At 43.1% G+C, this 27,503-nt stretch overlaps 1 protein-coding gene across 1 annotated transcript in view; it reads right to left on the reverse strand.

The window, feature by feature from the left end:
* Positions 1 to 970: 970 nt before the first annotated feature.
* LOC117216546 (diacylglycerol O-acyltransferase 1) overlaps positions 971 to 27,503 on the reverse strand; it is an 87,870-nt gene continuing 61,337 nt past the window's right edge. The window contains exons 7-12 of the mRNA XM_033463312.1: positions 25,573 to 25,747; positions 24,152 to 24,260; positions 14,246 to 14,290; positions 6,923 to 7,101; positions 3,394 to 3,544; positions 971 to 2,438 (exon numbers count right to left, since the gene is read on the reverse strand). Coding sequence (XP_033319203.1) covers positions 2,262 to 2,438; positions 3,394 to 3,544; positions 6,923 to 7,101; positions 14,246 to 14,290; positions 24,152 to 24,260; positions 25,573 to 25,747 — 836 coding nt within the window. The 3' untranslated portion in view covers positions 971 to 2,261. The remainder of the gene's footprint in view (positions 2,439 to 3,393; positions 3,545 to 6,922; positions 7,102 to 14,245; positions 14,291 to 24,151; positions 24,261 to 25,572; positions 25,748 to 27,503) is intronic.

Genomic DNA, 27,503 nt, shown 5'->3' on the forward strand with positions numbered 1-27,503 from the left:
CTCGTAAGTCTCTACGCTTGTCACGTACCTGCATGGTATATAACATCGCGTCTCTCTGACGCAGACGTATGTCCAACTGTCGGTGGTGAACGTCCCGCATCATTAATTTATCCATCGCCGAGACTGCTCCGGGGCAAACGGGTCGCGACATCCAAGCTCATCAGACAACCAGGAAAGCCCAGGGGATGATGGCTCGAAAAAACATCCTTTTCCGAGCATCTTTGGCCTGGAGATGATTCCATCGTCTTTTGTTCTTTGCTTCGAACGTATCTGGGAGAAGGTGATTGTTTCATACCTCTGCCAGGTGTTGCAGCTATCGTTTCTTTCTTATTTTCTCGCGTTTCAAGAGCCGAAGGAAATTGAAGACGAAACAGAGCGTTTCGTTTAAAAACATGACGCGAGTATAGAGAGATATGGAGTAACGCGAGATCTTCCTGAGTTGTTTCTCATTATAAGGGGATTAGTGAAACAGGTAATTTGACAAATTGTAGGCTTTTGCATATATTCTGAAAGTTGTATACGCGTCTTGGATTCGTCTTAAGGAAATCAGATTCGATTCATTTGATATGGTTTGCCTAAAGAGATTTTTTAAATGTTCGATCCCCGAGATGTTATAACTAATTAAACTGCGGAGTTTTATACATATATGGGAAATTTGAAGTTACAAAAATACATGTAATATAATATATAAAATATCCAAAATAAGGTATTTATTATAATATTTAGTAGATGAAGCAAATTTCTATTCTAATTCCATCTCTTTAGTTATGTTCATAAAAATAAAAGAAAGTGCATAAAAATCCACAATCTAATTATAACTCACGGATCTACTTGTATTGCAGTTTTAAGTATCAAATGGTATATTTTGTATTAATACTATATCGTTACATTCAGATTTGCTTTCTATCCCAGTGTCGACGACATTTCCATCAAATCTTCTCTGAAGGGATGGAAGTAAATTTAACGAGGCTGGTAACAAAGATCTCGTTTATTCGACAACCAGTCGCGCTCGTACAGCACGCGAGCGGGAGCGCAGGACGAAATCTACAAAATCGTATGTTCGTATACAACTGGCACCAAGTTGCCTCGTTAAATCCTCGGCAGCTGCTCCTTCGTGATACGCAACGGTTGGCCTGAAATATTTACCGAATACGCAACAGCAAACTGCACCCGGGATAAATTTATTACGGCTAATATTCCCTCGATGCGCTCTTACCTCCCTTCCAAGCAATAAAACATCGTCAAATAGAAAAAATATGCTGAATTATTGTCTTAATGCACGCATAATATCACCGTTCGTGCGAGTTTCGCCGTTCGTGAAGTAAAGGATGCTCGAGGATTTATGAGGCACGGGCGCGATCAAATATAAAATCGTTTCAAAAGATAAAATATACATTTTGCACGGCAGACGCCATCGATTAAAATGCCAGTCGCGTAGATACGCGACAAACAGTATTTGGTCTTTTCAATTTTATAATTTCATCGCTTTATAATATCGTAATCTTTATGAAAAGGCGATTGATCGAGCATCAACGAAGACGAGATGCACATGAGATGCAGTAATCTATAAAACGCTTGTAACAAAGTAAACAACAGTCTTACAGCAACAATTCCACGAACATTACCACCACCACACGTGAATGAGAAAAGAAGTAGAATATAATACATCGTACGACGTTTTGTCCTATCTTATAATAATAATTATATAATAACTGTGTCATATCGTGTGTTCATGTAAAATTCTCGAACTTGAATCGGGCTACTTTCTCATGATGCAGAGTTAAACATCGATGTATTAACGTATCAATCCACTAGGAATTATAATATATTCATACTGTCCCACTTGATCCACCTTAAAAAGATAACTGCAATGCTAGAAAAACATCGAGATATAATTCCTATTGGATACCGGCTTACGCTCACAAATGTTAACAACGATATAAACTAGGCGCATGAATTTCTAAACTCCTTGAATCGAAGCATAATACTTAAGGCATTTGCTTGTGATTTAAAATTTCGTTTATGAAGTGTCACCGTTCCTTTTTCGTGATCGAGATAATAAAAAACTTAGACTCCCGTTAACGTCGAGGAATCGTTTGAAAAATAGCTTATACACGGATCGAAGGTAAAGTCTGCGAGGTGTGAAAAACAAGAGGAAAAGTACGATTGATGGAACAGTGGCGAGTTTGCCTCATTCACCGACTGAAATTCTTCTTGCCGACCTCTCTGTAATCTTCGCTTCACGTTCGATTCCTTGTTTCCTATACCGTGGAGTAATCCTCGATCAGGTTCTCACCGAAGTGAGTTATCACGTAATCGTGGTAATACATCATTATGCAAAGTGGTTGTCCGATAATGAGACTCGCCCACACTGTGATATTGCCCCATCTGGCGCCGCAATGCTTCTGCACCTTCTTACTTATCAGTGATAATGGTATCTGGAAAATCAATTAAAAAAGTTTCTTCATCGAGGGTGGCAGACTGCAAATTAATATTAATCCTTCGACAGTTGGATCGCTTCCGAGAAGATGATTCTTCCGCGGGAAACTTTCGAGCGACTGAGATAGCTGATATCGTGTCGGAGGATTTCTTTGGTTCTTTGTGTGACTGGATGTTTGACGAAGGAATTGGTTGATTAAAATTTCTTTCAACTCTTTCGGTACAGTACAGCTCGGATCAGGAGAGTGCCTATTGGCTGAACGTGGATGAACGTTTCAAAGTTTTAAGCCTGCGAAGATCGCGATCCTAGAAATTCCCGCTGCGGTGTATCTGAGAAATGCAGTGAGTTTAATAATATGCACTTCAGTGACAATGTTTAATGCAGTGGTGTAATGTTTCCTCTTTTATATAAAAAGAATGTGAAAAATGAACTAATAAAGTAACTAAGTTTGTAATAATCATTTAAATACAGTGACCAGAATCCTCCATTGATGCGCGTATATCTGTATAACGATCGTTATAAATAATACTAGTATGTTTGGGATATATTTTGTCATAATCTCAGAAATATAGAAATGTCGATGTCATTCTAAGAAATTTGCACTATCAAAGTCTAATCGGGAGCGACAGACACGTAGAAATGTTATATGTAACATAAAAGCACTTCGTTATTAATAAACTTGACAACGCGTCTATAGAAAAATATTTGTAAAAAGGTTTCTTATGTAACTGACAGATTTCTCGCGACTTCTGTAGAGTTAATAATAAATTCTCAAAGCTACTCGGCAGCTATTCTTCATTTTCTTATTCAAATATATGAGGACAAAATTCCCGAAGCTAGCGAGTGCACCAGCGATGGGTGATTATAGTCTCCCACCGCGCCGAAAAGATTGAACATCGGCTCCATAGACATAATTTAGATCGTGAGTCGAATATTATACGAGTAAATTTTACCTGCCCCATCATTCCCAGGAACGCCCACGTTTTGAACGTCTTCAACGGCACGCTGACGAGGTACTCGTGGAAGAAGGCGCTGATGAAGAACACGATGACGGACGCGGTCGTTTTCCCATAGCCGATCTCGATGATGGGAATGTACAAGTGCCTGGAACCAAAATAATCGCGCAAAAACGTTTCAAGCTTGGCCACGATTAAACGGAGGAAAATTACGCGGCCGTTTAATAGAAAGGATCGAGGCGTTCTCTGGCTCGTTTCCCTCGACGATTCTCTGTGCAGCGAAAATACCCGAGAGAGCGTCTCCTCGGCGTGTAGTCGCCCCTATTACAATGTTGTACCGCAAAATAGCGGGCGCAAGCGTTAAAAAAAGGACGAGAGAGGCGAAGGAGAACGAGGATGTAGATAAGGAGCGTGGCGTTTAAGGATCAGCATGGGCGGAATCGTCTCGAAAAATTAAAGCAATGGCTGTGCAAGTTTGTCGGAATAGCGACACTGTGGTATGTGTCGGTTCACAGAATGGGGGAGGGGAACGACACGAGTCACCGAGAGACAGGAAGAGATCGTTAGCCGGCTTGGTTATCAGTAGCAGTGCATTGGAATGAAGAAAGCTGCAAGACGGCGAGGGAAGAGGAAAAAAATGGCGCAAAGAAAAGAGCTGGCGTACAAGAGCGAGAGAAACGGAAGGAAGGAAGGAAGGAAATTCAAAGGTGGGAAGCTGTCGTCGTGGACGGTTTCGTCGCCGCGATGAAGAGATGTCTTTCCTTAAAGGTCCACTCTCCTTGTTGCTCCACGAAATAGCGGCCCCTTTTCTTCTTTCTGTTTCGTTTTTACCATTCCTCCTTCAATCTCGGTCTTTCTCCTTCTCTCCACTTCCCTTGCTCGTGGTTCTCGTCGTTCATGGAAAAGACGCTTCGAAATATCTTCCAGTTATAGAGGCATTATAAGTGCCGCGGGGAATAAACAGCCTTAAGTGCGCGCACCACGATGCGTATCGGCTTTTCCCATTACAAACCTGAAAAGACGTCGTCTTCGTCGACAGTCGCCCTTCCCCCTTTCCGCCGTCTGCGACCGTCTACGTCCTCTCCCTGTACCCATCCTCCTCCGTGCAGCTTTTCCATTTTCACCTCTCGCGCCCATTCCCCTCCCCGCCCTTCGCTCGCTTTTCTACCACTCGTTGCCGCCGCGGTCGCATGGCTGCGTGCCAGTTGCAGCTCGCAATTGCAGCTGCATATCTCGGCCCAGACAGAGAAGAAAAAAAAGAGGGAAGAAGGAAGAGAAGAACGCGGAGAAGAGTTGGGAGCACAGGTGCAGTTCGAAGAACGTCGAGGGACGGGAATGAAATTCGAGTCTTGGGAACGTCGCCGATTCCGACGTTTCCGAACAGCGAAATAGATCTTTGTTTTTGCCCGGTTTAATTATATAGAATTCAGTTAATTGCAACTTAATAAGATTCTTTCCCGATTAATCTACCTCGGACCGAGACGTTCACAGGCCTGGAACATTAACTGCGTTGCGTATCTGTCGAAACTCGACCGTTTCACTCGATCTTCATGCACAGGCGTGCACCTCCTCTCCTCTGAGAGTTATACCTTTAGACAGTAAAGAATTATTGTTTTCTCGTGTATCGTTTCTCACGAGATCCCTTCGATCCTCGGATTTCCAACCCTTCCACGTACACGACACCGTTCGTCTCCCGCGGCCCCGCAATAACAACTTTTCCACGGCTACCTTTTTCGAGGATTTAAACTTTCCGCGGAGCTACTTTCGAAGTAAAAGCGGCCGTCGTCACCGCGGTGGCGCGAGTTGTTAGCGGCACGTGCACCGGCAAAACCGGTGGAAAAGTGGAAGGCCCTATATGGAAAGTTTCTCGCAACTTTGCTGATTGTATTGAGCAAGCGATGCATAATCCAATGGAACGATGACGGGTAAGACGTATGGGAATAAAAAGTGCCAACAGGGCGTAAGCTCGCGCTTATCTGACAGTGTACTCTGAACAAGATTTATCCAGAAGTTCTTGGAAAATCGTAAATACCAAGTTTGAACTTGACGATAGGTGACTGGAAAAAAAGGATATTCAACCTTCGAACAATCGTCAGAGTACCAAAACGTGATTCCATATCGAAAACGTATGAAATCACGTACTACAAAATTCTATATACTGGGATTTGAATATCACGCCTAATTGTTCTCGATTGAAATTAGTTTTTGACGTGTACAGATGTGAATATTTCATTTGTTACACAACGATTCAACTACCCTGTAACAGTCGTGTATGATTCGGGCCAAATGGAAATAGCAATGGTTTAAAATGGAAACTAATTTAAAGTGACATCGATGGTCGGTGTTACGCGCGTAAACGCGGCTACGAATTAATTTTCCGAAATGTACGTTAAAACAGAAGATTTCGACGCGCACAGATCTGCAGGTAGTTCCATTTTGCGGCAGAATAGTTTTCAAACAGCAGCCGCCGTCCGACACCCTTTCCAGTTACACAGACATTAAAAGTACTACTTAGAGTGGCAGCGGTTATATATATAGAAGGGTGTAGAGAAAAGGTGGGAGTGTACGGTAGAAGCTAAAACAATTAGCCGCAGAGCAGTTTCCACAGGGGTTGAAAGAGGCGGCGGTCCGAGGGATGGTGTACAGGTTACGGGGGAAAGTCTCTGATTCGCGGAAATTTCTCTTCCTATTCGGAGACCCGACAGGTCCCGGGTTCTCGCGAAAAATGTAATTAAATCTCCTTAAAGCAGGACACACTCGTTAACGAAGTTTAGCCGCTTAGGCGAAAAGAAGCTCGATCAAAAGTACGACTCACGGCTGGATATTGTTTTCTTTCTTTTACCTCTCCTCGCCGATCTACCTTTATGTATCACGCCTCGCTTCTACCATTTACACCGTCTACTGCAGAACTATTCGCCAGGAAAGCTAAGTTTCATAATTTCTGCGCGCTCAAGCTCGAAATGACAATTTGCAAAGCTATTTGAAGTACTGTAACGCGTTCGATTAAACGCGACATCTTCTTCTGAATCTTAATGCAAGTTTGATCATACTATCGATTTTACTAGAAATAACTCGAAGTAGCTATCTTTTAACTCGAAGCTAAATTATGTCTCTATACTATATCGTTAATCGTAAAAATCTGCAAATTACTATAGCCCGTATTTGCAACGTTACACGAACTTCAAGTTTTACCAAATCTATACTTTTCAGCGAAATAACACGATTAACTGTCACGAAACAATACAAGATTCAACATCTTAAAACCTCAAAATTGTAGGTATGCTAGCAGCCTGCTGCGAGATAGAATCAAAATGGTGTAATCTAGCCTAGGCTATCGCTTAAACGTAAACGGTGGCTCCATTTCGAATCGTAGCAATCTACGATCTAACCTTTTATACCGGTATTTTTCGATCGAACCAAATAGGGTGCGCGCAGGATCGTTTACTCGACCAAACGGTGGCTGGTCGTCGCACGATCGAAATCCAACGTATTGTGGAGCCCGGAACATCGTATCAGCGATACTTACCGCACGGCCCACCGATGTACAGGCATATTCCATGTCCTCCAGAAGGTGTCGATGTTATCCGCGTTCCACCAGTCGCAGTAGAAATTTCGATCAGCAAAATGTAACAGTTCACCCATCAGATTGAGGAGCGAATGGAACATCAAGTAGAAGAAGCACAGCCAGACCAGATGGTTCGGTATCTACAAAAACGCACGAAAACAAATATACGTTCATACGCGTGGTTAAAAAAGAGCATTTGGGATTATAACGAGAGTCGTATGTCAGAAGGGTGAACATTTATTCGGAGAACGGGTGCAAATGGAAGTCACTTTCATCTTCTCTATTACCGGCGGTGAAATGTTTTTCACGCGATGTATCGTTTCGCGCGCGTTGATCTTTGTTAGATCGCAAATGTACAACATGCGAGGGCCAGATAGCCGACAGCGACGCCAGCCAATATTTTATTTCCCTTTGTTTCGTATCTTCGTCCGGGGGCGGCTCGTTAATCCAATGCAAATTCGCGTCTCTCGATATTCCATTCCCGTAGCCTTAGGCGACAGTGCAATTTCGTGTAATTCTTAACCAGTGTTAGCGCACACTCGCCGAGTACAGAAACTGGCTGGGAAGAGTAACGACGCGATGGGAGGAAGAAAATATGATAGCCGCCGAGGCGTAACTACTAAAGGAACATCGATAGCTGTTTCGCGTTGCAGAATATTTGAAATAACCTGCTAATGACGAGACAAAGAATTAACTGGGGGCGGTACGAAAAAAAGAGAGGGATCGGCCGCGTTATTCACATTGGACTCCAGGGCGAGAGGTAATTCCACGCTCGAGTCAGCGCGTCTTGTTAAGTCTTCTTGTTGCCGAGTCTTTGGCAGCGAATTTCCGAAAAATTGCGACGAAATAATATCACCGGGAGAGTGCAATCGCTGCACAGAATCGCAGAGAAGAACACAGAGGAAGGTAAAAGGCAATCGTGTCTGCAGCGAGATCAGACGGATTCTTCCGGCGTAACCATCTTCCTTTCCGGCTTGCCCCACTCGGTCCAACGAAGAATTTTGAAGTTATTTCGTTTCGAATGTCTTCTCTAATTCCCCCTGAAGCACCCTCGCTGCTTCCGTTGGCCCTTTACGCGCTCCAAAGGACTTAATAATGTTGCCGAGCACAAAGGTCAAGTCTGTTCTGCCGGCAGGCATTCGTGGCACTTTTATGAAAAGAGAGGGAGAGCACATCTTTCTTCGCAGAAGATAGGATCTCCTCTGTCTTTCCTCATTTCATCACTCCTTTTTACCACCATCACCATCACCACACCGCTATTGCGCCTCTCTTCCCTCATGGGTAGTTCACGTACTTCGCAAAAACTTACCTCCTCTTTTAATTTCGTTTACCTCGGGTATGACGTCGGTTAAAAGAGTAGAAAGGGGTAGAGCACGAAATCACCCACAGGAGTGGGCGGGATAAAACCTTGTTGAACCGTTTGAGACACGCCAATGATACCACAAAGGAAAAAGTGGTCGGGAGAACTTTGAGTCTCGGCTTCCTGGCCAGCGGCTATTTCAAGAACGATACGGCTTCTACCGTGGCCCCAAGTTTCCATCAAGGAGGAAAAATCTTGGCGGGTGATATGTGACGCGGCAGAGCGAGAGACCCGCGGGAATTTGAATTTTCTCGGTTCGTTTGGTCGGCTCGTGGCAACTAAGTTTTCCTATTAAGCCCGCTCTTTTCAACGAACTGCTCCCAGTTACGTTACATTGTTATACTTCACTCTTCTTCTTTTTTATTCTCGAGAACCCACGAAAAATTATTTCCTGCTTCGGCGAAGCTGTTTTAATCTATTTAAAGATTTAAACCTTTCTTTCCTCTTGATAAACGTTGTTTTAATACGTCAGGGACAAGACGAGGACCATGCAGTTATAGGAGTCTAAATTTCACAATTCGTGCCAACTTATATAGAAGATATAACAAGTGTTTAATAAAAGATCGAATCACTATTACGCGAAGCTTGCTGTGCTCAAATAGATCCAGTCCTTTAACCAAACAGAACGAACGTGCTTACGTTTCGTATCAAATGTTAGTCTACCGAAGATTGTATCGTTATTAAAGCAATATTTTTTCAAGAGATCGTCCTTGTGGCTCAAAGAGCGGAATGGAAGATCGATTCCTGATGGGAAATCGTATCGTGCTCGTCGGAGAAGAAATAATGACAAGGTTAAAAAGGATCGGGCAATTTCTCCGTCATCTCGACGAGACGTCTATAAAGTTTGCTCAATTTTTCTTCCGTTCCTGATTGTTATTCTTATATCCCGTTCTTCATACGATAACAGCTACTCCCGTTATATTACATAGCCGCGTAGACCTTGCCGCTGCAGTAAATAGTACGTGACATGCTCCCACGAGGGCAATGATGAGCAGACAGAAAACGAAAAGCGAGAAGAAGAACAAAAAAAAAAAAAAAAAAATGAGAGTACGAACCTGAAACGTGGTAAAGATTCCGAGGAAAATGGAAAGAGTATCGATTAACAATTCAAGAATTTTCAAAATGTATACGTTATTAGAGTTACAAAATGTAGGATTAAGATACGACAAAAATAGTCAAAAATATTGCGAATAGCATAATGAACGACGATAAATCTTTCCAAAGAATTAGCAATCAGCGCAAGTCGGATACATAAACTGTTACGACGATCGTTGATCGCACTTATCCGCCACTTTTACCCGATCGGTTAACGATACCACCCATCACGATCGTGACTATATTACGTTCAACCATGAGTAAGTACATATCGGAAATTCAATGGACCCTTCTCTGGTCGTAGTTCTGAATCCAATATGCCTACATTATTGATAGAAATCGATCGATCGTTCGTTCCGTATATATACATAAAGTACACATTAGAGTCTAACGCAGGAGAAACTGCAATGAGGACGGGACACGATCTGCACATGGTCGACACCGAATAAAAGAGCAAAAGGAGAGTGTGTATCCCATGGTCTTCCCCTCCCCTCCTTTCACCTGGTACTTCGTCTTTTTCGTCAGAGGGGCTGTCGCGCGTCAAAGAGATTCCGAAACGAGCGACGAGTGGACGGGGCGAAGGATCGCGCTCGTATAAAGTAGATCGATCTAAGGAAACGACCTCGTTGGCAACGGACTGCAGGAAAATTGCGTTTCCCCATTACGACGAGATTAAAGTCTCGTCCTACATTGCAGTACCGAAACCACCTCCTCTTCGCGACCATCTCTATACACACCGATCCATCCCCTTGGTCGAACATTGCCACCCTCTGTTTTCCAAGTTCAGCCGAGGTTCGTATATAAGAACCGCAATTAACCGACGACGATCATGGTCAGTGGTCTGTGCGAACAGCCTCGCAGTTATTTGCGGTGTAAACGAAAATAAGGATTCCCTCGATCCTGTATCAGGCTCGTGTATCCCGGAGGTGGTCTCCTCTTTCTCTCGAGGGCTTCTTTTCTTCTGCAGACCCTCCGTTGTCGCAGATTTCGCTCCTTCGATCGGCAAACAATTATTTTTCCCGTTTCAAACTTCTTCCACTCTCTTTCTCTCTCTCTGTCTCTCTCTTTCTCGCTTCGCTCTCAGCATGATACGGCGAAGGTAGAAAACAAAAGGGGACAAAAGAGGCGCTTCAAGAATGAGCAATCCTTCTCGTGGCGTGACTTATGAGATTGGAAGAGGAGTTTTCGTTGCGTTCGCCCCGAGGAACCTTCGACCGAACCACTTATATCTTCCAGTTAAAGCTTGTGTCGATATCGCTCTTGGAGAAGGTTATTACTAGTCGACTCGATCCTCTGCTCTTCGATTTTTCCCAGTAATCCCCTTTTTCAAAATTATTTGATCGCGTGATCGAGCTTTTTTCCTGCAGAGAAATCGAATAATCCTCGAAGGTGAAGAGAAAGAGGGAAAGAGAGAGAGAGAGAGAGAGGGGGGAGAGAGAGAGAGATGTGGTTGATTTTTCCGCAAAACGTCAGACCAGCTAGACTGTTGTTTACACGTCGAGCCGCAGACGTCGATAATTAATGACGCGATGGGTCCAATTAACTGGCACCCGGCAAAAATTTGTTAGCAAAGCTCAGCCATGCGTGACTTTTCGGCTGGCGTGTTTTAATCGCAAACAACCAACAACACGACTATTATACACGCTCCAGGAGGACATTCGCGGTAGTCGCTTTGGGACCAAGTCATATAATTGAATTCGGTTCACCGAGTCCGGTTCACTGATCGAAACACTACGGCTGGCTAGCTTCGATCTGGAGCATTCGGACTAACGAGAGAATAACGAGCACGGGTAACGACGATCGAATGGAATCGGGCTGACGATCTCGATGGACGCCATGGCAGATTGCCTCCAACACAACAGCGAAGACGCGAGTAAAATATACAGGGTGATTCTTGGCACACAGCCGATTGTCTTCGATGAGCGAAGCTATGCCATTTTGGCGAACGCTGTGTGGTAAACAATGCAGAATATTTGTTAAATGTCTGTGATAAACTGCATTGGTAGCCTTTTACAGAGACAAGCGAACTTTTATCCAGTTGAACAAACTTCTTTCGATTCGTCGACCAGGTTGGGTAGATTTAAGAAAGACCGAAGTAGTGGAAACGACGAATTTAAAAGTTCCATCGGAACCCCAAATTTTTATATCTCCTTAGATCGATGAAACTGAATGTTAAGGACACGTTTTCTAGAATTTTAGAAAGAATCGATCGATATGGAAAGATTTTTGTTGCGATCTGTATAATTTAAAATCCTGAAGTACGCAGTGAAAAGAAAGATTCCATCAGGAATCTCCGAGATTCGAAGGGAACAACATCAATCATTTCGTAAGAGTCATGCTGTACACATTGTACGATTTCATTGGCGAGTGCTTGTTCAAATTTCCTCGCTCTCAAACGAGAGAACATACATATTCTTCTTCGCGTGCCAATCGATCCTTTGTTTGGCGAGCGTTGGCTCGTCGTTCGATTAATATATCAACTACAAACGAATATCGCATAAAAAGGCGAATATTTCGAAAATGCACGGCTCTTTCCAACACGTTGACCGATATTAAACATTTCAATTGTCAGGCATATTAGTTATACGTGACGAGGCTGTCACAGAAACACCGGTACGGACCATAAATTTACATTTACGGTTTTCCCGCGCTCGCGGGGCTAAAAATCCTTCGTCCATTATCGACGACAGGGGTTGCTTATTTGCACGACACTTGTTTCTAGCCGAACATGGCTTTCACGTTAATACAGGAAAATGTTGTGGACGGGGTCAACTCGAAAATCCATTTTTCTGATTACCCTTCCATTAATGTGACCCCCAATCCCCCATTTTCACCCGACATCGCCGTCGGCTTTTCGTACGCGAATAACAGCGTTCCGCGATATCACATTATACAGAATTAATCTAATGGTTTTTATCGTTGATGATGGACGCGTTGTTCCTTTGATACGCCAGTCCCGACGCGTATTTTACGCATCGTGTGACCCCTTTCAACATGCTACACGAGACTGTGTACTGTTATCGCTGTAAACCCGAAGTGAAAATTTTAATTAACGCATTGAAAGTGCGGTCCAAGGGAGGTGGGCGGGGTGGGAGGTAGAGTATCGGATCGTGGCTTTAATGGTATCCGCAAATGTTACGTGTCAAATTATGAAGCTGTGTTTTCCGAGTTTACGTCGCCGGTTATGGGATAACGCGGCTATTTCCCCTCGCCATTCGAAACTCGATAAAATCCATACACGTAGAACTACGCGGGTTAAAGCTCCCAAGCCCTTTGCAAATGAACGACGCCCAGGAGATATCACAAACTATTCGTATTTCGCGATCGCTGTTTCTGGTGTCACGCAGCAACACCGCCACCAAAGTGAAACAATCGGGTGGGGAGGAATACCCAAGTAAAATGAAGATGCGAGAGAAGCTTCATGAAATTACCTTGGTACGCGTTTTAAAGGCAACGAAAGTACTCCGAATACGAGATGGCGGACGTGGCCTCCCGCTGTTATATGTTTTCGTCGACGACGCGCTCGGAGCTTCTCCATTGCTTTCGGAACACCGGCCAGGAAATACGAAGTTCGTAAGAGAATTATACGTATACGTGCCGCATCGGAGTTACATTGCCTTCCACTTCCGGAATCGACGAAGCAACTTCCCCCGCGGAGGAAAACGTTGCCTCCGGCACGACAGAGGAAAGAATATCTTATTAAGAGGGGGAATAGCTCTCCCTTCGAGCGGTTGCCTCGAGTTGCTGGCTCGATTATCGATGGCAAAGGCAGCACGAGTTACAGGAAAACTCCGTTACCCGGCAGTCTCTACGACTTCTGCGAGCGTATAATTCACGCGGAGACGACGACGCGAAGGTGCACGGCCGGCTGTACATAGGACGAAAGTTGAATCATGAATTCGTACTTTCTGCCGAAAGTTTCACAAGCGAGTGCATTGAAACGGTTGTAGCCATGTTTCGCCAAATCGAAACTGAAACGTTCTCGCCGTGTCTATCCGCGCCAGAGGTTTGCAACGACGCACTGTATTAAGTGGTATACTTATCGACGACACGGTTCCCGGTCCTCGACGTTACGAGATCGCACATCGCTTTCACTGTTCCAGCGAGGACCGACGAGTTCGCGAACAGGAAAGGAGATTGAATTCGCAAATATTGCTCCGAGGCTTTCCGCCTAAAAGCGGATGGCGACGGGATGGCAAACGATTCTAGGAGGATCTCGCGGAGAACACAGGTGCAATAATGTTTCGCACAGGCGTCGGTATAAGTTCGTACGTTGCTGAGAGAAAATACGCGCCACGAGTCTGGCTGGAAACAGGAAACGTTCATTTGAGGCAGGTTTAGTAATTCTAACGAGAGAACGTGGTTTCCACGTTTACTATTTTTCGAGGAATTCTTATCGCGAACCGATGAAATACAGTCGGAGGCAAAAATAAGCGGACAGTAGCGAAAATAGGTATCGATGAAGTTTCGTCAAATACGATTTGTTTGCACAAAATTAATTTCAATTATTTACTAGGTTGTTTATGTGCTACAAGTATATATAATAAATAAAACTTAAACATACAACACTAGTAATAGTTGGATTAAACTTCATTGATGCATACGTATGCTTACAGTCCACTTTTGTCTTCGATTGCATTTTAAAAACAAATGACTTGTGCTCGTTGTTGGCATTTCATAAAAAAAAAAAAAAAAAAAATTTAGATTTCTCACATTAAAAGATACGAATTCTCGCAGATTTAATCACGCTTCGATGATGCAAGCGCTTAAGTGTTTTTGGTCCACAGCACGCGCCTACTTTGTTTTCAACTGAATTGGATTATACTCACGGCCAGTTTCAGCAAACGCTCGGAAGCCTTCGCCACGTCCATATTCTGGAAAATAAACGAAGTTCGATCATTAATACAAAGGAAGTCACGTGAGCGCTAAATAAGGGAAAATAAATAAACTAAAAGGCCGAAATTGGGAGCTGCAGGAACGGGGACGGGGGGTGGGTGAAAGAATGGTACGAAACGAAAGTTCCTAATTGGATTCAAACCTGCGGAATATGTAGCGGAATTCGCCCAGTACGCTCAGAAATTTTTGCACAATGATCGCGATGAACAGTAGTGGCTCGTAATTAAAATTAGCTCGAAATAATTAGCTGGCGTGGAATTCTTGCAAATTCAGTGATGTAAGCACAATTGCATGGAATTTGAAAATATTTTGAGATGTTTAAAGATTCTTCGGCCATATCGATATTTGGCCGGTAGAAAAATATTTGCTACAGTTACAAGAAAAATTAAATTATATCACAATATACTATATACGATGGTATTTTTTTGTTTGAAAGAATAGTATTTTTTGAAAATAAATTCCGAGTATATCTTCGGCAAGCGTGCGAAATACATAGATGCAGATACGTAGATGCAGTTGTGTAACTATTAATATTTATATTTATTCATTGCGGTAGAAACAATGGAAATATATCCTCGAAATTTATCATACTTCGCGTTATATTCGTTGTATATTTTCCAATGAAAATATAATGCTACCAATGTTTCCTCCCTGCGATCCGCGTCATGTAGCAAGGTATCGTAATTATACGTGATAAAGAAAAACGTTCCTGTAAAAAGCTCTGAAATACCATTCCACGTTTAAAGAATCCACTTTATACACTATACTCTACAACCCCTGAATCTCTTTTATTTAACACGAATCGCTAACCATTTTTCTTTTTGAAAAGACAGTGGTAGTTCTTAACATCATATCGGAGTGAAAGCTAAAAAAGTTGAAAATGGAGGTTCAGATACTACGTCAGAATTTAAAAACTGCCATTTAAAGGAATGGAGGCAACAATACTCGGTTTATAAAGGGTATGCAAATGTACATCAATTGAAATGGCGACTGATAAACCAAATGGAGAGCACGAAGTTCCATAGATTAACAGCGTTCGGTAACTGGGCGCAATGAGTACTTGTGGTCGCTGGAAAGTATCCTCTTATTCCCCCACACTCGAAAACGTCGAAGGAGCTTTCCAGCAATGGAATTGATATTTCGTGCGGTGTACTAATTGAATACAGGGGAAGGAAACTACCCTTCCGGCGTTCTGCTTAAGTGGCGGTTTGTCGAGGTCTCTCCGAATGGCACAACACGAGAACTCACGGTGCTTATATACCCAGGCTTACAAATAAATACCTAAAGAGCCTCCTGTCGATTTCAACACGCCATTTGTATGCACACATACACTCAGGCTTACGTAAATACAGAAATACAGCGGGTGTATTCGTGACCATGTAATCTTTAGACTTTTACGGAGGATAAAAATCGCCGAGAAAGAAAAGGAATGGAAAAATGTAGGAGTGGGAAAAAACAGAACAACGATTCGTGGAATAAAATTTCGTTCGAATGAAGAATGTGCAAAGTTTCGGGGAAATATGAAATTATGCGTGTGCAATTTGAATGTAATTCGATTCCGTTTCGGAGACGGCAATTTCGCCAACGTTTCGCAGATTAAAACGAAACTATGTATAATTATATGCATCGTGGGATTCGTAATTACAGTGCTTGATGCATGTTCGTTATAAACCCGGAATATAATATTCTAATTTGAGGGGACCCGCGCGGTCTGGGAACGCTCGAACTGGCTAACGAGATGTTCCATGAATTCGGGCTTAAATAATCGTTTTGATCGGACCGATAAAAATTTCGCAAAGAAGATAATTGACGTTTCGTGAGCGGATATCAAGATTCGTGGATGAATATAATTAACGGAAAAAGTGTGAAAGCTCTTTCGATTGTTCTATTCTACGAATCTGACGAACGATAAGGAAGCGATGAGTTAAGCATCGCGTTGAATCGTTTGATCGTAAACCTGCCAAATTTTCACGGAGTTTAAATACTGTCACAAATACAGAATAAATCGACTTTTGCTCGTTAATGGAGGATTAAATTAAAAAATAATATATTTATACCAAAGTGATGTAAAATATATACCACCCTTTTATAAAATTAAAAATACTAGATAAACATTTGTTGTTTACAAACAAATAAACAATCTGTTGTTGTAAACAAATAAACAATTGTTCAACAAACAATTGATCTGTTCATGTTGGTCTTTTATAATGAGAACCGTCGTCAATGAAACACCGAATAAACATTCAATTTTATCGAAAAGAAACAAAATATTATAAATATAAATTTGTCGAAGTTTCTGAGTAGTATTCCAACGGAAGTAATTAAGTTTACAGGTATATATGTTTACAGGTTTATATGTAGCGTGAGTAAAGTCAATGGCAAAACAAAATCTTGTTTAACAAAGTTCTTGTAACTTTGATAAGACATCGCTGATTAAAAGTATAACAATTTTCCTCAAAATCTTCCTTTTTCATTAGTACTACATTCTAGGAAAAGTAATACCTTTGACATTCACTTTTTAACTCACTCTGAGACTGTAACAGGGCATCGCGTTTCTCGAGAAAATTAAGTACGCGTTATAAAGCTTCATGCTAATGTCACTTCAGTTAGAAACCCTTTGACCCTAAAAGCGATCAAAGGTCCGAAAGGAACTGCTTCATCTTCCCTCTGTGTTTGTAAAAAATGGTGTCACTGTTCGATGACGCGTGGCCCGTCCAAGAAACGAAAAAGGACTTGTTGAACTTCGCCGAAAAACCGACGGTATCTTGAACGATCGCGTTTCTATTTCCAGTTGAAAGGATGCTTGGTTGGCTCGAGAGGTTTCCCGAATGAATGGTACAGCTTGAGTCGCGTTCACCGCGTGCACAGAAGGGGAAAGTGGAGAGGCGTTCGAAGCGAAAATAAAAAGAGAATGTATCGTATCTTTTCGTATCCTCCTATTTCTTCTCTTTCTTTGTCGCGTGAGATGGTGTGCCATGTGGATCGATCGTCTCTGACCGAGTCAAAGGCCAGAAACCTTGGGGTGGAAAGGGTTATAATAAGCCGTCTCGGACGGAAACGCCAACGGTCTCTAGCTACTAAAGTAGTCGTAACTCGAGCCCACGAACGGTGTTGTCTACACCACTGAAACTGAATACTAGCTTTCACTAGAATGAAACGCGACGAATACTTTTCGTCTCGCGAGGGTCCTATAAGCGTCTTCTCAGACTCGCTAGGAAAGAGACAGAGAGAAAGAGAGAGAGAGAAGGAGGGAGAGAGAAACAGAAACGAAAGAAGGGACGAGTAGCAAAAAGAAGGAATGAGAAACGGTTGGAAGAAGCCATTCCTTCCTACTCGCACTAGGACAGCTCCGCCGTGGAAGCTTGCGCGATATCGTTTCAATTAGCGATCAGAGATTTACGACTTTGCATCCACGAACACCTTCTTGTCGCGCTACCACGATTATTCTCGAGATACTGACGATTCACTAGCCCCGAATTGAATTCCGAGCGAGTCAACAATGGCTGAGCAATCGAGGGAATCGTTGCTATACACAGAGTGTTTATGTGTGCGTTTTATCTTCACTTCATCTCGTTCCGTCACTCGCGGCAGAAAAATTAGGAGTAATTTCGAGAGAAGGGTCGTGGCACATCCGATGTTAGCTCGAGCAAACGACGTGGAAGAACACACACACACAATCTCTCTCTCGCTTTCTCTCTCTCTCTCTCTTCTCTCCATCTCTTGTTATTTTTCGTCGAATCAATTCTCCTAGCTCTTGTCATTTATTAAATGTCATAACGGACGCAACGGTACCATTCAGCGATGACGTTAGTTCTCTACAAAGCGGAGGGAAGATCGACGGTGGAGATACGTTTTTTAGCAACCGTGAAACTACGTTCCGTAATTGAATTCCCATCACAGTGTAAACGAAAGTAATAGTTCTTCCCGTTTCCCGTCTGTCAGCTGTACGCCGCTGTTATCACGAACAAGCCGAAAGAATTAAGGTCTTCTCGATACGTTTCCCGTCTCGGTTGCTCTCGAGTTGACGTTTGGTTACGGTTCGATACGTATAACCCTCGATACTCGATGTCCAATGCTGAAAGGAATATTCATGGAAGTTCGTTAACGATCGAGTGAACAGAACCTCAATTTCCGGTTGAAGATATCAGGAAACAGCGTCAAGTCGACAAAATAGAATAGTCTGGTTTCTTGCCCGTGTCACGGGCGAAATTATTAAGGATACCGTTTCATTTGCAATAATCACGGCTATCAACCGAACATGGACGATCGGCTTTTCAACTACCACGAGCTGAGATATTTTTACCTGTCGTATTTTATCTTCTCCAGTCACTGTTGGTCGTTTTACCTCTTAGATGGAACCGGACAAATATCCGACAGACTGAAAATTCCTTTCAAACGACAATGTTTAGCAGGATACTCAAGCTCAAAGCCGACACGAGGAGGAAAAAGAAGAAGAATGAGTGAATGGGTGAAAATAAAAATATTGGAAGTCGTCGATGTACAGAAAAGTCGGACACGATTTTTTTCCTTTCTCAACTGCTCCTTGACGTGCGTGCAGTCACGGCCTCCGAAGAAGATTGCATACCACGGCGAGTAAAAAAGAAGGCGAGAGAGAGATAGAGAGAGAAAGAGAGAAAGAGAGAGAGAGAGAGAGAAAGGAGGCAGTTTACGACCATTCATGATGGGAAATCGATACGATATTTCATCCGTTTTGTCGTCAACGGCCTCGAAAGTGCGAACAACCAAGCTGCAGAACCTGCACCCACTGACTCACCATCCTTTGTGCACTCTCCAGCACCCTCGAAAATCCTTTAAACGTTCATCCCTTTAAGCAGTAGCACGTCGTCGAGCCGATAAGGTGACGTTCGATGCGACCACGCCGTCACCGTTGCTCTAGAGTGTGAAGTCATTCGTGTGCAGGGATGTGCGCCGTGAAAGATAGGCGAAACGTACAACCGGCTATTTACACGTCACGGCAAACAGAAAATATTCAATGACCTATAAGATGAATGGCCTCTTGCTGGTAGCGCTATTAACCATCAATGTTATGTATGCGCGTCAGACTGAAAAATCTTATCACTCTGCAGAATACCGTTTCACATAGTGAAACTCCTATTTACCTTTAGTACAAATTATACCTAGAGTACAAATTATACGACATCGATGACTCGCGTGACCCGCAGATGATTTTAATCGCCAATGACATGAATCACCTCTATGGCGCAACACGAACCCTAATGACGTTTGAGATTGATAAGTTGGTAGCCCGGTGGCGCGAGGTTACTGAGTGAAATCCTTTAGAAAAAATTATCCTTGTCAACCTGTAAACGTTCAAATAATTAATTATCCGGCTATGTTAACCATATAGAGAACCAAACAGTGGCTATGTCTGATTAAGATTAAGTTACGACGTATGTATGTGCGATCTTTCGTCTATAACAGGCACGTGATTCTATCCAGGTGTAATTAATAATATTATTCTCACTAGATACGGATAAATAGCCATTAATACCTGAATGAACGAGAAGTTTGTTAACAGAAGTTCGTTTGACAGTTGTGCTCGTGTTAATTAGTAATACTAAGTTCGATGATGTTCCTGATAGTTGAGGTAGGGTGACTTTAACTTCGGTTTCGATACTGTTTTGCACTCTACGTTCAGTGACTCGTCAACGAAGCTACTAAAGGAGAAGTAAATTAATGTACACTGTTAATTAAAAAGAACACGCTTTAATGAAATTTCTTCTAATTAAAAAGTGGGAAATGTAAATGTATCAATAGCGAAGTTGCATGCAAATTGTATACGTAATCATGTGCAATTAACAATTGCAATTGTAATAGCAGATCATTTTATTGGAGTTTGAAACCAAAAGAGAAAACGGGCAATTTTTTATTGTAACTTATAGTTGAAGCATACATATAGATCTGGGGGAGGATCAGAACAAAAAGATCCCAAGATGGATGAGATCAATGTAAGAAAAGTAGAAGCGTGCAGACTATTTCTTAGAAAGTGTGACTCGACAGAACTGCTCGAGAAATTTCAGTTACTACGAAAACGTGGTATATATATATATATACATATATAGTATTGAGAATATGGTACAATAAAATATACTGGAGTGATATACATAGTAATCTTAAAAAGAAAACTCCAATTTCCTTTGAGATAAAAATATTCTCAAATGCAACGACGATATGAGATCTATGTTTATAAACAATGATAAATTCGACAATACTCTCGACATAATTTCGAGTAAACTTCGAGAATATTCCAACTCTAGTGACGCATAATGTTTTCGTTTTCCTCGAATACTGAGCAAGCCTTAAACGGTAGCATGCCCTTAAACAACTAGAACCGGACACTTGGAACACAGAACTTGGTAACAACAGGAGTCGCCCTTAGGCCAAGACAGCCAGTCAAAACTTGGGTACCGCTGATTAGATAGTTCCCGCTAGTTCCTTGTCCCGCCGGTGCTTTTCGAGCAGTTCTCTTCCTGCTCACCTATTCTCCGACGGATTATTAAACGTTTCCATAGCATCGAATCCAGTAGATCGACGTAAGCACCGGCGTTCAAGAAGAGATTCCGCGTCGATCCCGAACAAGCCGAGCTCCATCGGTACACGATTTTCAATCGAGGACAAATTGCTTCTGGTAAATTGTTCGAGATTCCCTGTAACTGTAAGATTCCAAATCCTACGGTAAAGAAGATGGTGTCGAAGAAATAGAAATAGAAATAGAAACGGTTAAATCTTGACGTAACAATAGAACTAACCAGAGATATTGTTTTCGGTCTCGTTTTTCCCCTAGCCTATAAAGGAATCTTGAAACTGACGACATCGATCGAACTCAAGTAATTACCGTGCAAGGTGCACGAGAGTTAATTCCGGGGTGGCAAGCTCTTTCTCTATCCATTTCCACGTCGTCCGCCTCGTCATTTTCTCTATCTTCGATCGCAACGCCGGTCCCCACCCTTTTTCAACATTTTCTCTCCCTTTCTCGTTCAGTATGGCCACCTCGACTGCCTTTCTAGCCGACAAATTGGATTCGATAATTGCGAATCACGATGGCAGAGACGACAGTCACGTCGTTGATCGTTGCCGGCCAGCTGGCAGGGGGAAATGTCTCCGTCTTTCGACCTACTTCGCGATGGTCTATCACTGTCGCGTGAAGCCTGACACCGAGGGGCATCGAGAAGAAATCGATTTCGTGGATATTGCTTTCCTCTGCGAGCGGGCGCCAATGAATCGCGGCTATCCACGGGAATTGATAACTGCGCCCGCTGCTCATCACATTGTAATTACGCCCCGTCTCTCTTCGCCTTCCGTTTTTACTTCGCGACGACACGCCCCGCGCACCCTCCAAAGCTGCCGCGAGACTGGACTGGCTACTCATTATCTGGATATTATCTTTTGTTGCGCAGACAAAGCGAATAAAAGAGTATATTAACCGGAAGTTTCAGTTTTTTACTCTCGAGAAGTAGCATATTAGATTTTCCGAAGAGTGTTTCCCTAAGTACCTTCCACTATGATAATATTTCAATTTTGGAACTCATAAAAAATGTACGACATCGTGAATACGCTTCTCTTAGCCAGTACCATTAATTATGAAAGAAAATACGAGTAGCTGGAAACTTCTTGAATAGTTTTATAACATTCTACAGAGAAGAAGGTAATAAAAGTGGAGTGTGGTGGTTGTCAATGAAGTGTACAGTGAAAAGCGTCGTTAAGCGGTACGGAGAAACATTAAGAACAACTCTGGAATAATTGTGTTCGTGACATTCTAAATTTTAACATCTGACCATACACGAACGTATCTACTAATTCCTGTTATCAATTCCATTTGCGTGAAACTCTTGATCTTTCTCGCGGGAAAGAAAAATGTGCATACACGTGACGAACCATTCGAAACAAAGAAATCACCAAAATTTCCAACGTTTTAGGATGGTAGCGCATTGGTAACAGCCGACTACATTATACGGCCATCTATGGATATAGCTGGTAAACCGCGGATGTCCGGCGCGGATCAGCCGTGGTTAAAACTGTCCGCGTAAAAGGATCCATTTAAATCCACGAACTGGGCGAACACACGCGGGAAATTTCTGCCACCGATGCACACTGGCAGCGGAGCTATTCATCTCCTCGTTAACGAACAATCAAAACCGCAGCCTGGTTGAATTTTTTCAATTAATGTCACAGAATTAAACGAATAAACGTCAAATTGTTGATCACCCCCGGTACTTCACTAACCGTGAAACGAACTGGAACGTCTGCGATTTAACCGTTAACCAAAGGTAAAGAGTTACGTGGTGAAAAAGGGTAGAAAGGAATAAAAGATGAAAAGAAGGGACGAACAAATTAAAATGAAGCAAAAAGGTAAAGGAGGAAAAAAATTAGTGAAAAATGGTGGCAACGTCAGTACGTTGTTTGCCGGTTCTTCGTATTGTTTCCACGGCAATTGCTGCTCGCGCAACGCTAATTTCACGTGCTGGCAAAATTGCCGTCGACTCATTACGCGCACGAGATCGCCGTTGTCTTTATCGCGGTGGCTGTTTCGTGTCGGACCAATGCTAGGTGAAAAATAATTTTGCGACATTACAGTCTCTCACCCCTTTTCGAGTTAACACGCCCGCGGTTTACCGTGCCATATGAAAGCGACGTAACTCTTCTCTTTCGACTTTTTGACAACGCAACGTTGCGATTTGGCGGCTGTAAATAACAGATACGCCGAGATACGCCGCGATTCGATAACGAATAACGAGGCAACGAGTAAATCGACCAATCGACGAGAATGAACGAGTTTAATTGCCAGCTCACGATCTCAAGTTCCGTTCTTGTCCCTGCCATCGACGAAATTTACACCGAAAATACACCACACCATTACACAGATCGACTGAATTATCAAACAGAATTGCCCATCAATGTCGTTGTTCATTTAACTTTATCATTTTCCCTGGACGGACGTTATTTTCCTGCGCCATTGTATCGCCAATAATAGAAGATACAATCGTATTCTCCAAGTTGCATTCCGTCCAAATTGTCCAACTAGCTTATCCGCCATATTTACAGCTTCAGCCTGATTACAGTCGACTGTGGCGAGATACATCGGCGAAACACGTACAATTCTTGGTAGATTTTTGCGAGAGCCGGGCCTCACGACCATGTTTCCTAACAAATGATCCAGCCTGTCAAATATAACTGGAAAAAGAGGAGCGAAGAGGCCGCTTAACAGCCTGACGAGATAAAAACTGATGGGTCGTCAGGGCCATTATTGTGCGGTGTGCGTAGAAACATGTCATTACCCAGGGGTGCATGGGGATTTTCTGTGAGGAACGGGCGTGCGAGAGGCTGGATAGAACAGGTTGGGGTCGGTCGACCATATATATTTGTGCGTATCGTAGCTAGCAGTCTGGGAATTACAAGAAAGATTGATCGTACCTATTTGCTGAAACCAAATTACACTTCTGTTCATCCACTCTCACTATCTTAGGAGCCATTTTGCTTCCAATGGCTAGTCTCCTAGATCTTATTTACGACCGTTCGTATAAATAATTAGCCACCTTAATAACGTTCGCGATACACGTCGATATATCGAACGATAGATTATTATTTATTTCGAGTAAAGAATAAAAGGGATAAACGCGTGATGCATAGCGCCGCGATACTAGTACCGTGATACTGGTTCAACGAGCACGAAAGTAAAACGGATAAGGAAAATGGAAAATTGTTTTCTATGATGTACGATGTTCTAGAGGGCCGTTTCTCCAGGCGTAATGAGATTTTTCCATCGCGCCGTTGTACAGAGGATTTAACGGGCTATATGAAAGACTAAATGAAACACTTACGCTGAATGGGACTAGCGAATTCTTCACACACGGGATCATCCATTGCTGGAACAGCGACATGACTACTTGCAAGCCGACCACCACCTCCAAGATTCGTTTAATTAGAAATCTGCACAGATAAGAAAAACGTGAATTACGTAATTACAGACTCGTTCAACGCGGACGTAGTAAAACAAAAATATTGTCCCTTGTTTAAATATACTATTTCGCTTCGGAGAAAATGTACCGAGAGTTTCTAGTCCTGTAAAAGCATGACCCATTTCCACCGTACGTTAGTCAAACAGAGTCAGCCACGTCTTTTTAGTCTACGTCACGACTTTTCTGCAAATAATACATTAGCCACGTTGGTTACATTTCTCTTATCATGCACACTCCGTGTACGTCGAAAATTCGCCACGCTCGCCGAGAAAATCCAAAAATATGACTCGACAAGAGGGAATCACGCGATATGACGTTTCTTTTCCCCGTCGCAATTCGTCCCTGGGATTTTCGTGGGCCAACAACTGCCGGTGGCAAGAAACGTCGGCCAGCCACAGACTTCTCTTTCGCCGATGCATTCCATCCGACCGAATCGGCAGCGGCGGCGGCGGCGGCGGCTGTATGCATCGTCGAAATACGTCCGTACAGACGGAGGAAAGTGTTCCACGAAAATCTCCGGGATTCCGGATACAATCGGAAGTACGAACCCGGAAGCACGAAAAGGAATACATCACCTTGCCTCCGGGCGAGTCCATCCAAACGTACCCTCTCTCTATTTTCCCAACAATAGCCCACTTAAATCTAATTTCGCGAACATTTCCGCTCGCCAACTTTGCCTTCTTCCCTTTCGTTTCTCTCTTCCAAAAGGAAGTATGCACCACCGAAACCGAGGAAGAAGGGAAACTTTTTCGGCAAGTGACGTGCAAACCTGGCCAAGATCTACCACTCTTACGTAGAAAAATGTGTACGCTGCGGAGATTAGAACGAAAAGCAACTTCAGCTGCGCAATTTTCTCGTAAACTGCAGTTAAAAAATTTAGTGATTTTAACAACTTAACCGAACATACCTTTTTCAGAGCGATCGATGTCGATTATTTAAGATGACTAAGTAAAAAGTAGTTTCTTAAAAGCAGGATACTGGAACAGGTTTTACTTATTTTAAAACTAAATCTATATTTTCAAAAATAGAATATGCGAAGAGAGAAAAAAAGCAATATTGGGCTGTTCTATGATGGATGTTTTATAGAACGTATATTCCAGGCGTAGAATATCCAATGATACCAGAGGTTCTAAAATATATCTCGAGTTTCTCTTCTCTTTGTTTTAAAAATCTTTCCGACAATTTCACCGTGCACGGAAAACTAAAACGTTCGAATATTTCCTAAAATGTATTGATCAAACGGTTTATAAAAAGAAAAAAAAATTCGACCTCTCGCTATTTACCTTTTTCGAATCCTTTGTGTTCTGGGGAAATTCAGTTCATAGCAGAGGGTAGGCGCCAGGATGTAGTAGTAAAGATCACGGAGATTCAAGTTGTCCGGATATTGCACCAAGACCATGCCGTCTACTTTGTGCTTCGAGTCGTCGGCCAGGTCGCCGTTTTGCTTCGCGATGCAAGCTGCAACAACGAATCGTATCCGCGTTAGACTAAAGGGAGAAAAAACAGATTACAGCGATGAATCACACGCCACGGCTGGCAAGCAACAGGAATTTCGCGAACCCTTGGACAGCCTCTCGTGCTTGCAACCGGGCCAAAACCGGAGAAAAGCAAAAATCGACTAAATAAAAGGAAGGAAAGAAGAGAGGAAGAGAGAAAGAAAAGGAAAAAAGAAGAAAGTGAAAGCTTCAACGGGGAATTTGATGAAAAGGTACCCGGGAAGTTAGTTGCTCCGCCGTGCAGTGCTCGAGAATCATTCCGTGCATCCCCAAGGACCGGGAAGAGCCGGTGTAGTTTAATCTTTCCAAGAAAAACCAGCGAGTATTTAAACTTCGATCCCTCGTGCGACGTAAGTTCAAATTGCTACGCGACTGTTACGGTAGTCATCGTTATTACACGATTTCAATATGAAGGCGGTGGAACACGTTAAAGCGTGGTAGTGTATACCACGACAAAATTTCGCCAGGATCGGCGGAAAGTTTTTCCTCGTTGGTTGACTCGAAACGCGACCGATTCTCATCTATGCGCCTAATCCCCTGCCAGCACGAATAGCTAACTGATAGAATCCCCTCATTTATCCAAATCCAACGGATAATCCAATCTGGAATTCAAATAAGCTCAGTTACGCGCCGGCTGTTACCCGGAAAGGGCCGTGGAACCGAGCGATCGGTCCGATTCGAGTCGTTGCGACACGCTCAACGTCCAAAACGCTGTTTGCAACCGGGAGGAAATCGACGTGACTGCCGCGAGTACCATCGTGCCGACGAGAGACGTTCGGAACGACGCCTAGCGACGTTCCATGGGCCTCGAGCCCTCGCCTCGGGTAATAAGTGCCCAAGAATTCGTCCAAATTAAATTCCTCCTGCCTCTTTTTCGTTCGTCTCACTTCCGTTTTTCTGCTCCGTTCTTGTCCCCTCTTTCTCGCTCTTATTCCACTGATCTCATAGCTGCTTCATTTATTCTCCGTCATGTTTTTTTCCCAGCACGGTGGCTGGCTGCTTGGTACTCAATACCGAACAGCACGGAATTCCTTGTTTCGTCTGGTCGTTGTTCGAGTTAATACGATGCCGCGCGATGATCAACCGATGTGCGCGATAAACCGTGAGATATCGCGAGGATTCCATGCGAGCAATGCCATTGCAGAGATGCGATTGGAATTTTTAATACACGATCCTCGTGCCCGGTGCGATTGCTCCATCGTCGAAATTTGTTGATTGATTCGCAATAGATGTTCCAATGAGTGAGAAATATATTAATCGAATTGAATCGCTATAACCGACCTCTTTGTCAAAATATCGAAGGATTGTTCGATCGCTTTGCTGACCAATATCGAATGTAATAACCAGAAGGAGTCGAAAAGTGTCGTTAAAGTCTCGGGAACTTTCGGAATTTATTACGGTCGATAACCGGTTTCTATGCGATACTTTGTTCCTCTAATTACCATACGAATCAGCGTGCAATAATTCGCGGGAACAACCACGTCGGAAAGTGGCTGGCAACTGTGACCCGGGTATTTTCGAAAGAAAATGTTCTGCAAACGACGTCCATGGATTGGAAACCGTCCGTTGGCTAATGAATCACGAACGTTTCGAGGATCCGCCTGAAAACACCTTCAGTTTATCGGGCAAATAAATTTCTAGAATTAGATCTCCATGTCGTCGGGAAATTGTGGCCAACTGGTATCGAGACAGCCGGGGTCTGTTAGGCTCGGTTCGCA

This window comes from Bombus bifarius, unplaced genomic scaffold (genome assembly GCF_011952205.1).
Source record: "Bombus bifarius isolate JDL3187 unplaced genomic scaffold, Bbif_JDL3187 scf7180000010271, whole genome shotgun sequence".
Lineage (NCBI taxonomy): Eukaryota > Metazoa > Arthropoda > Insecta > Hymenoptera > Apidae > Bombus > Bombus bifarius.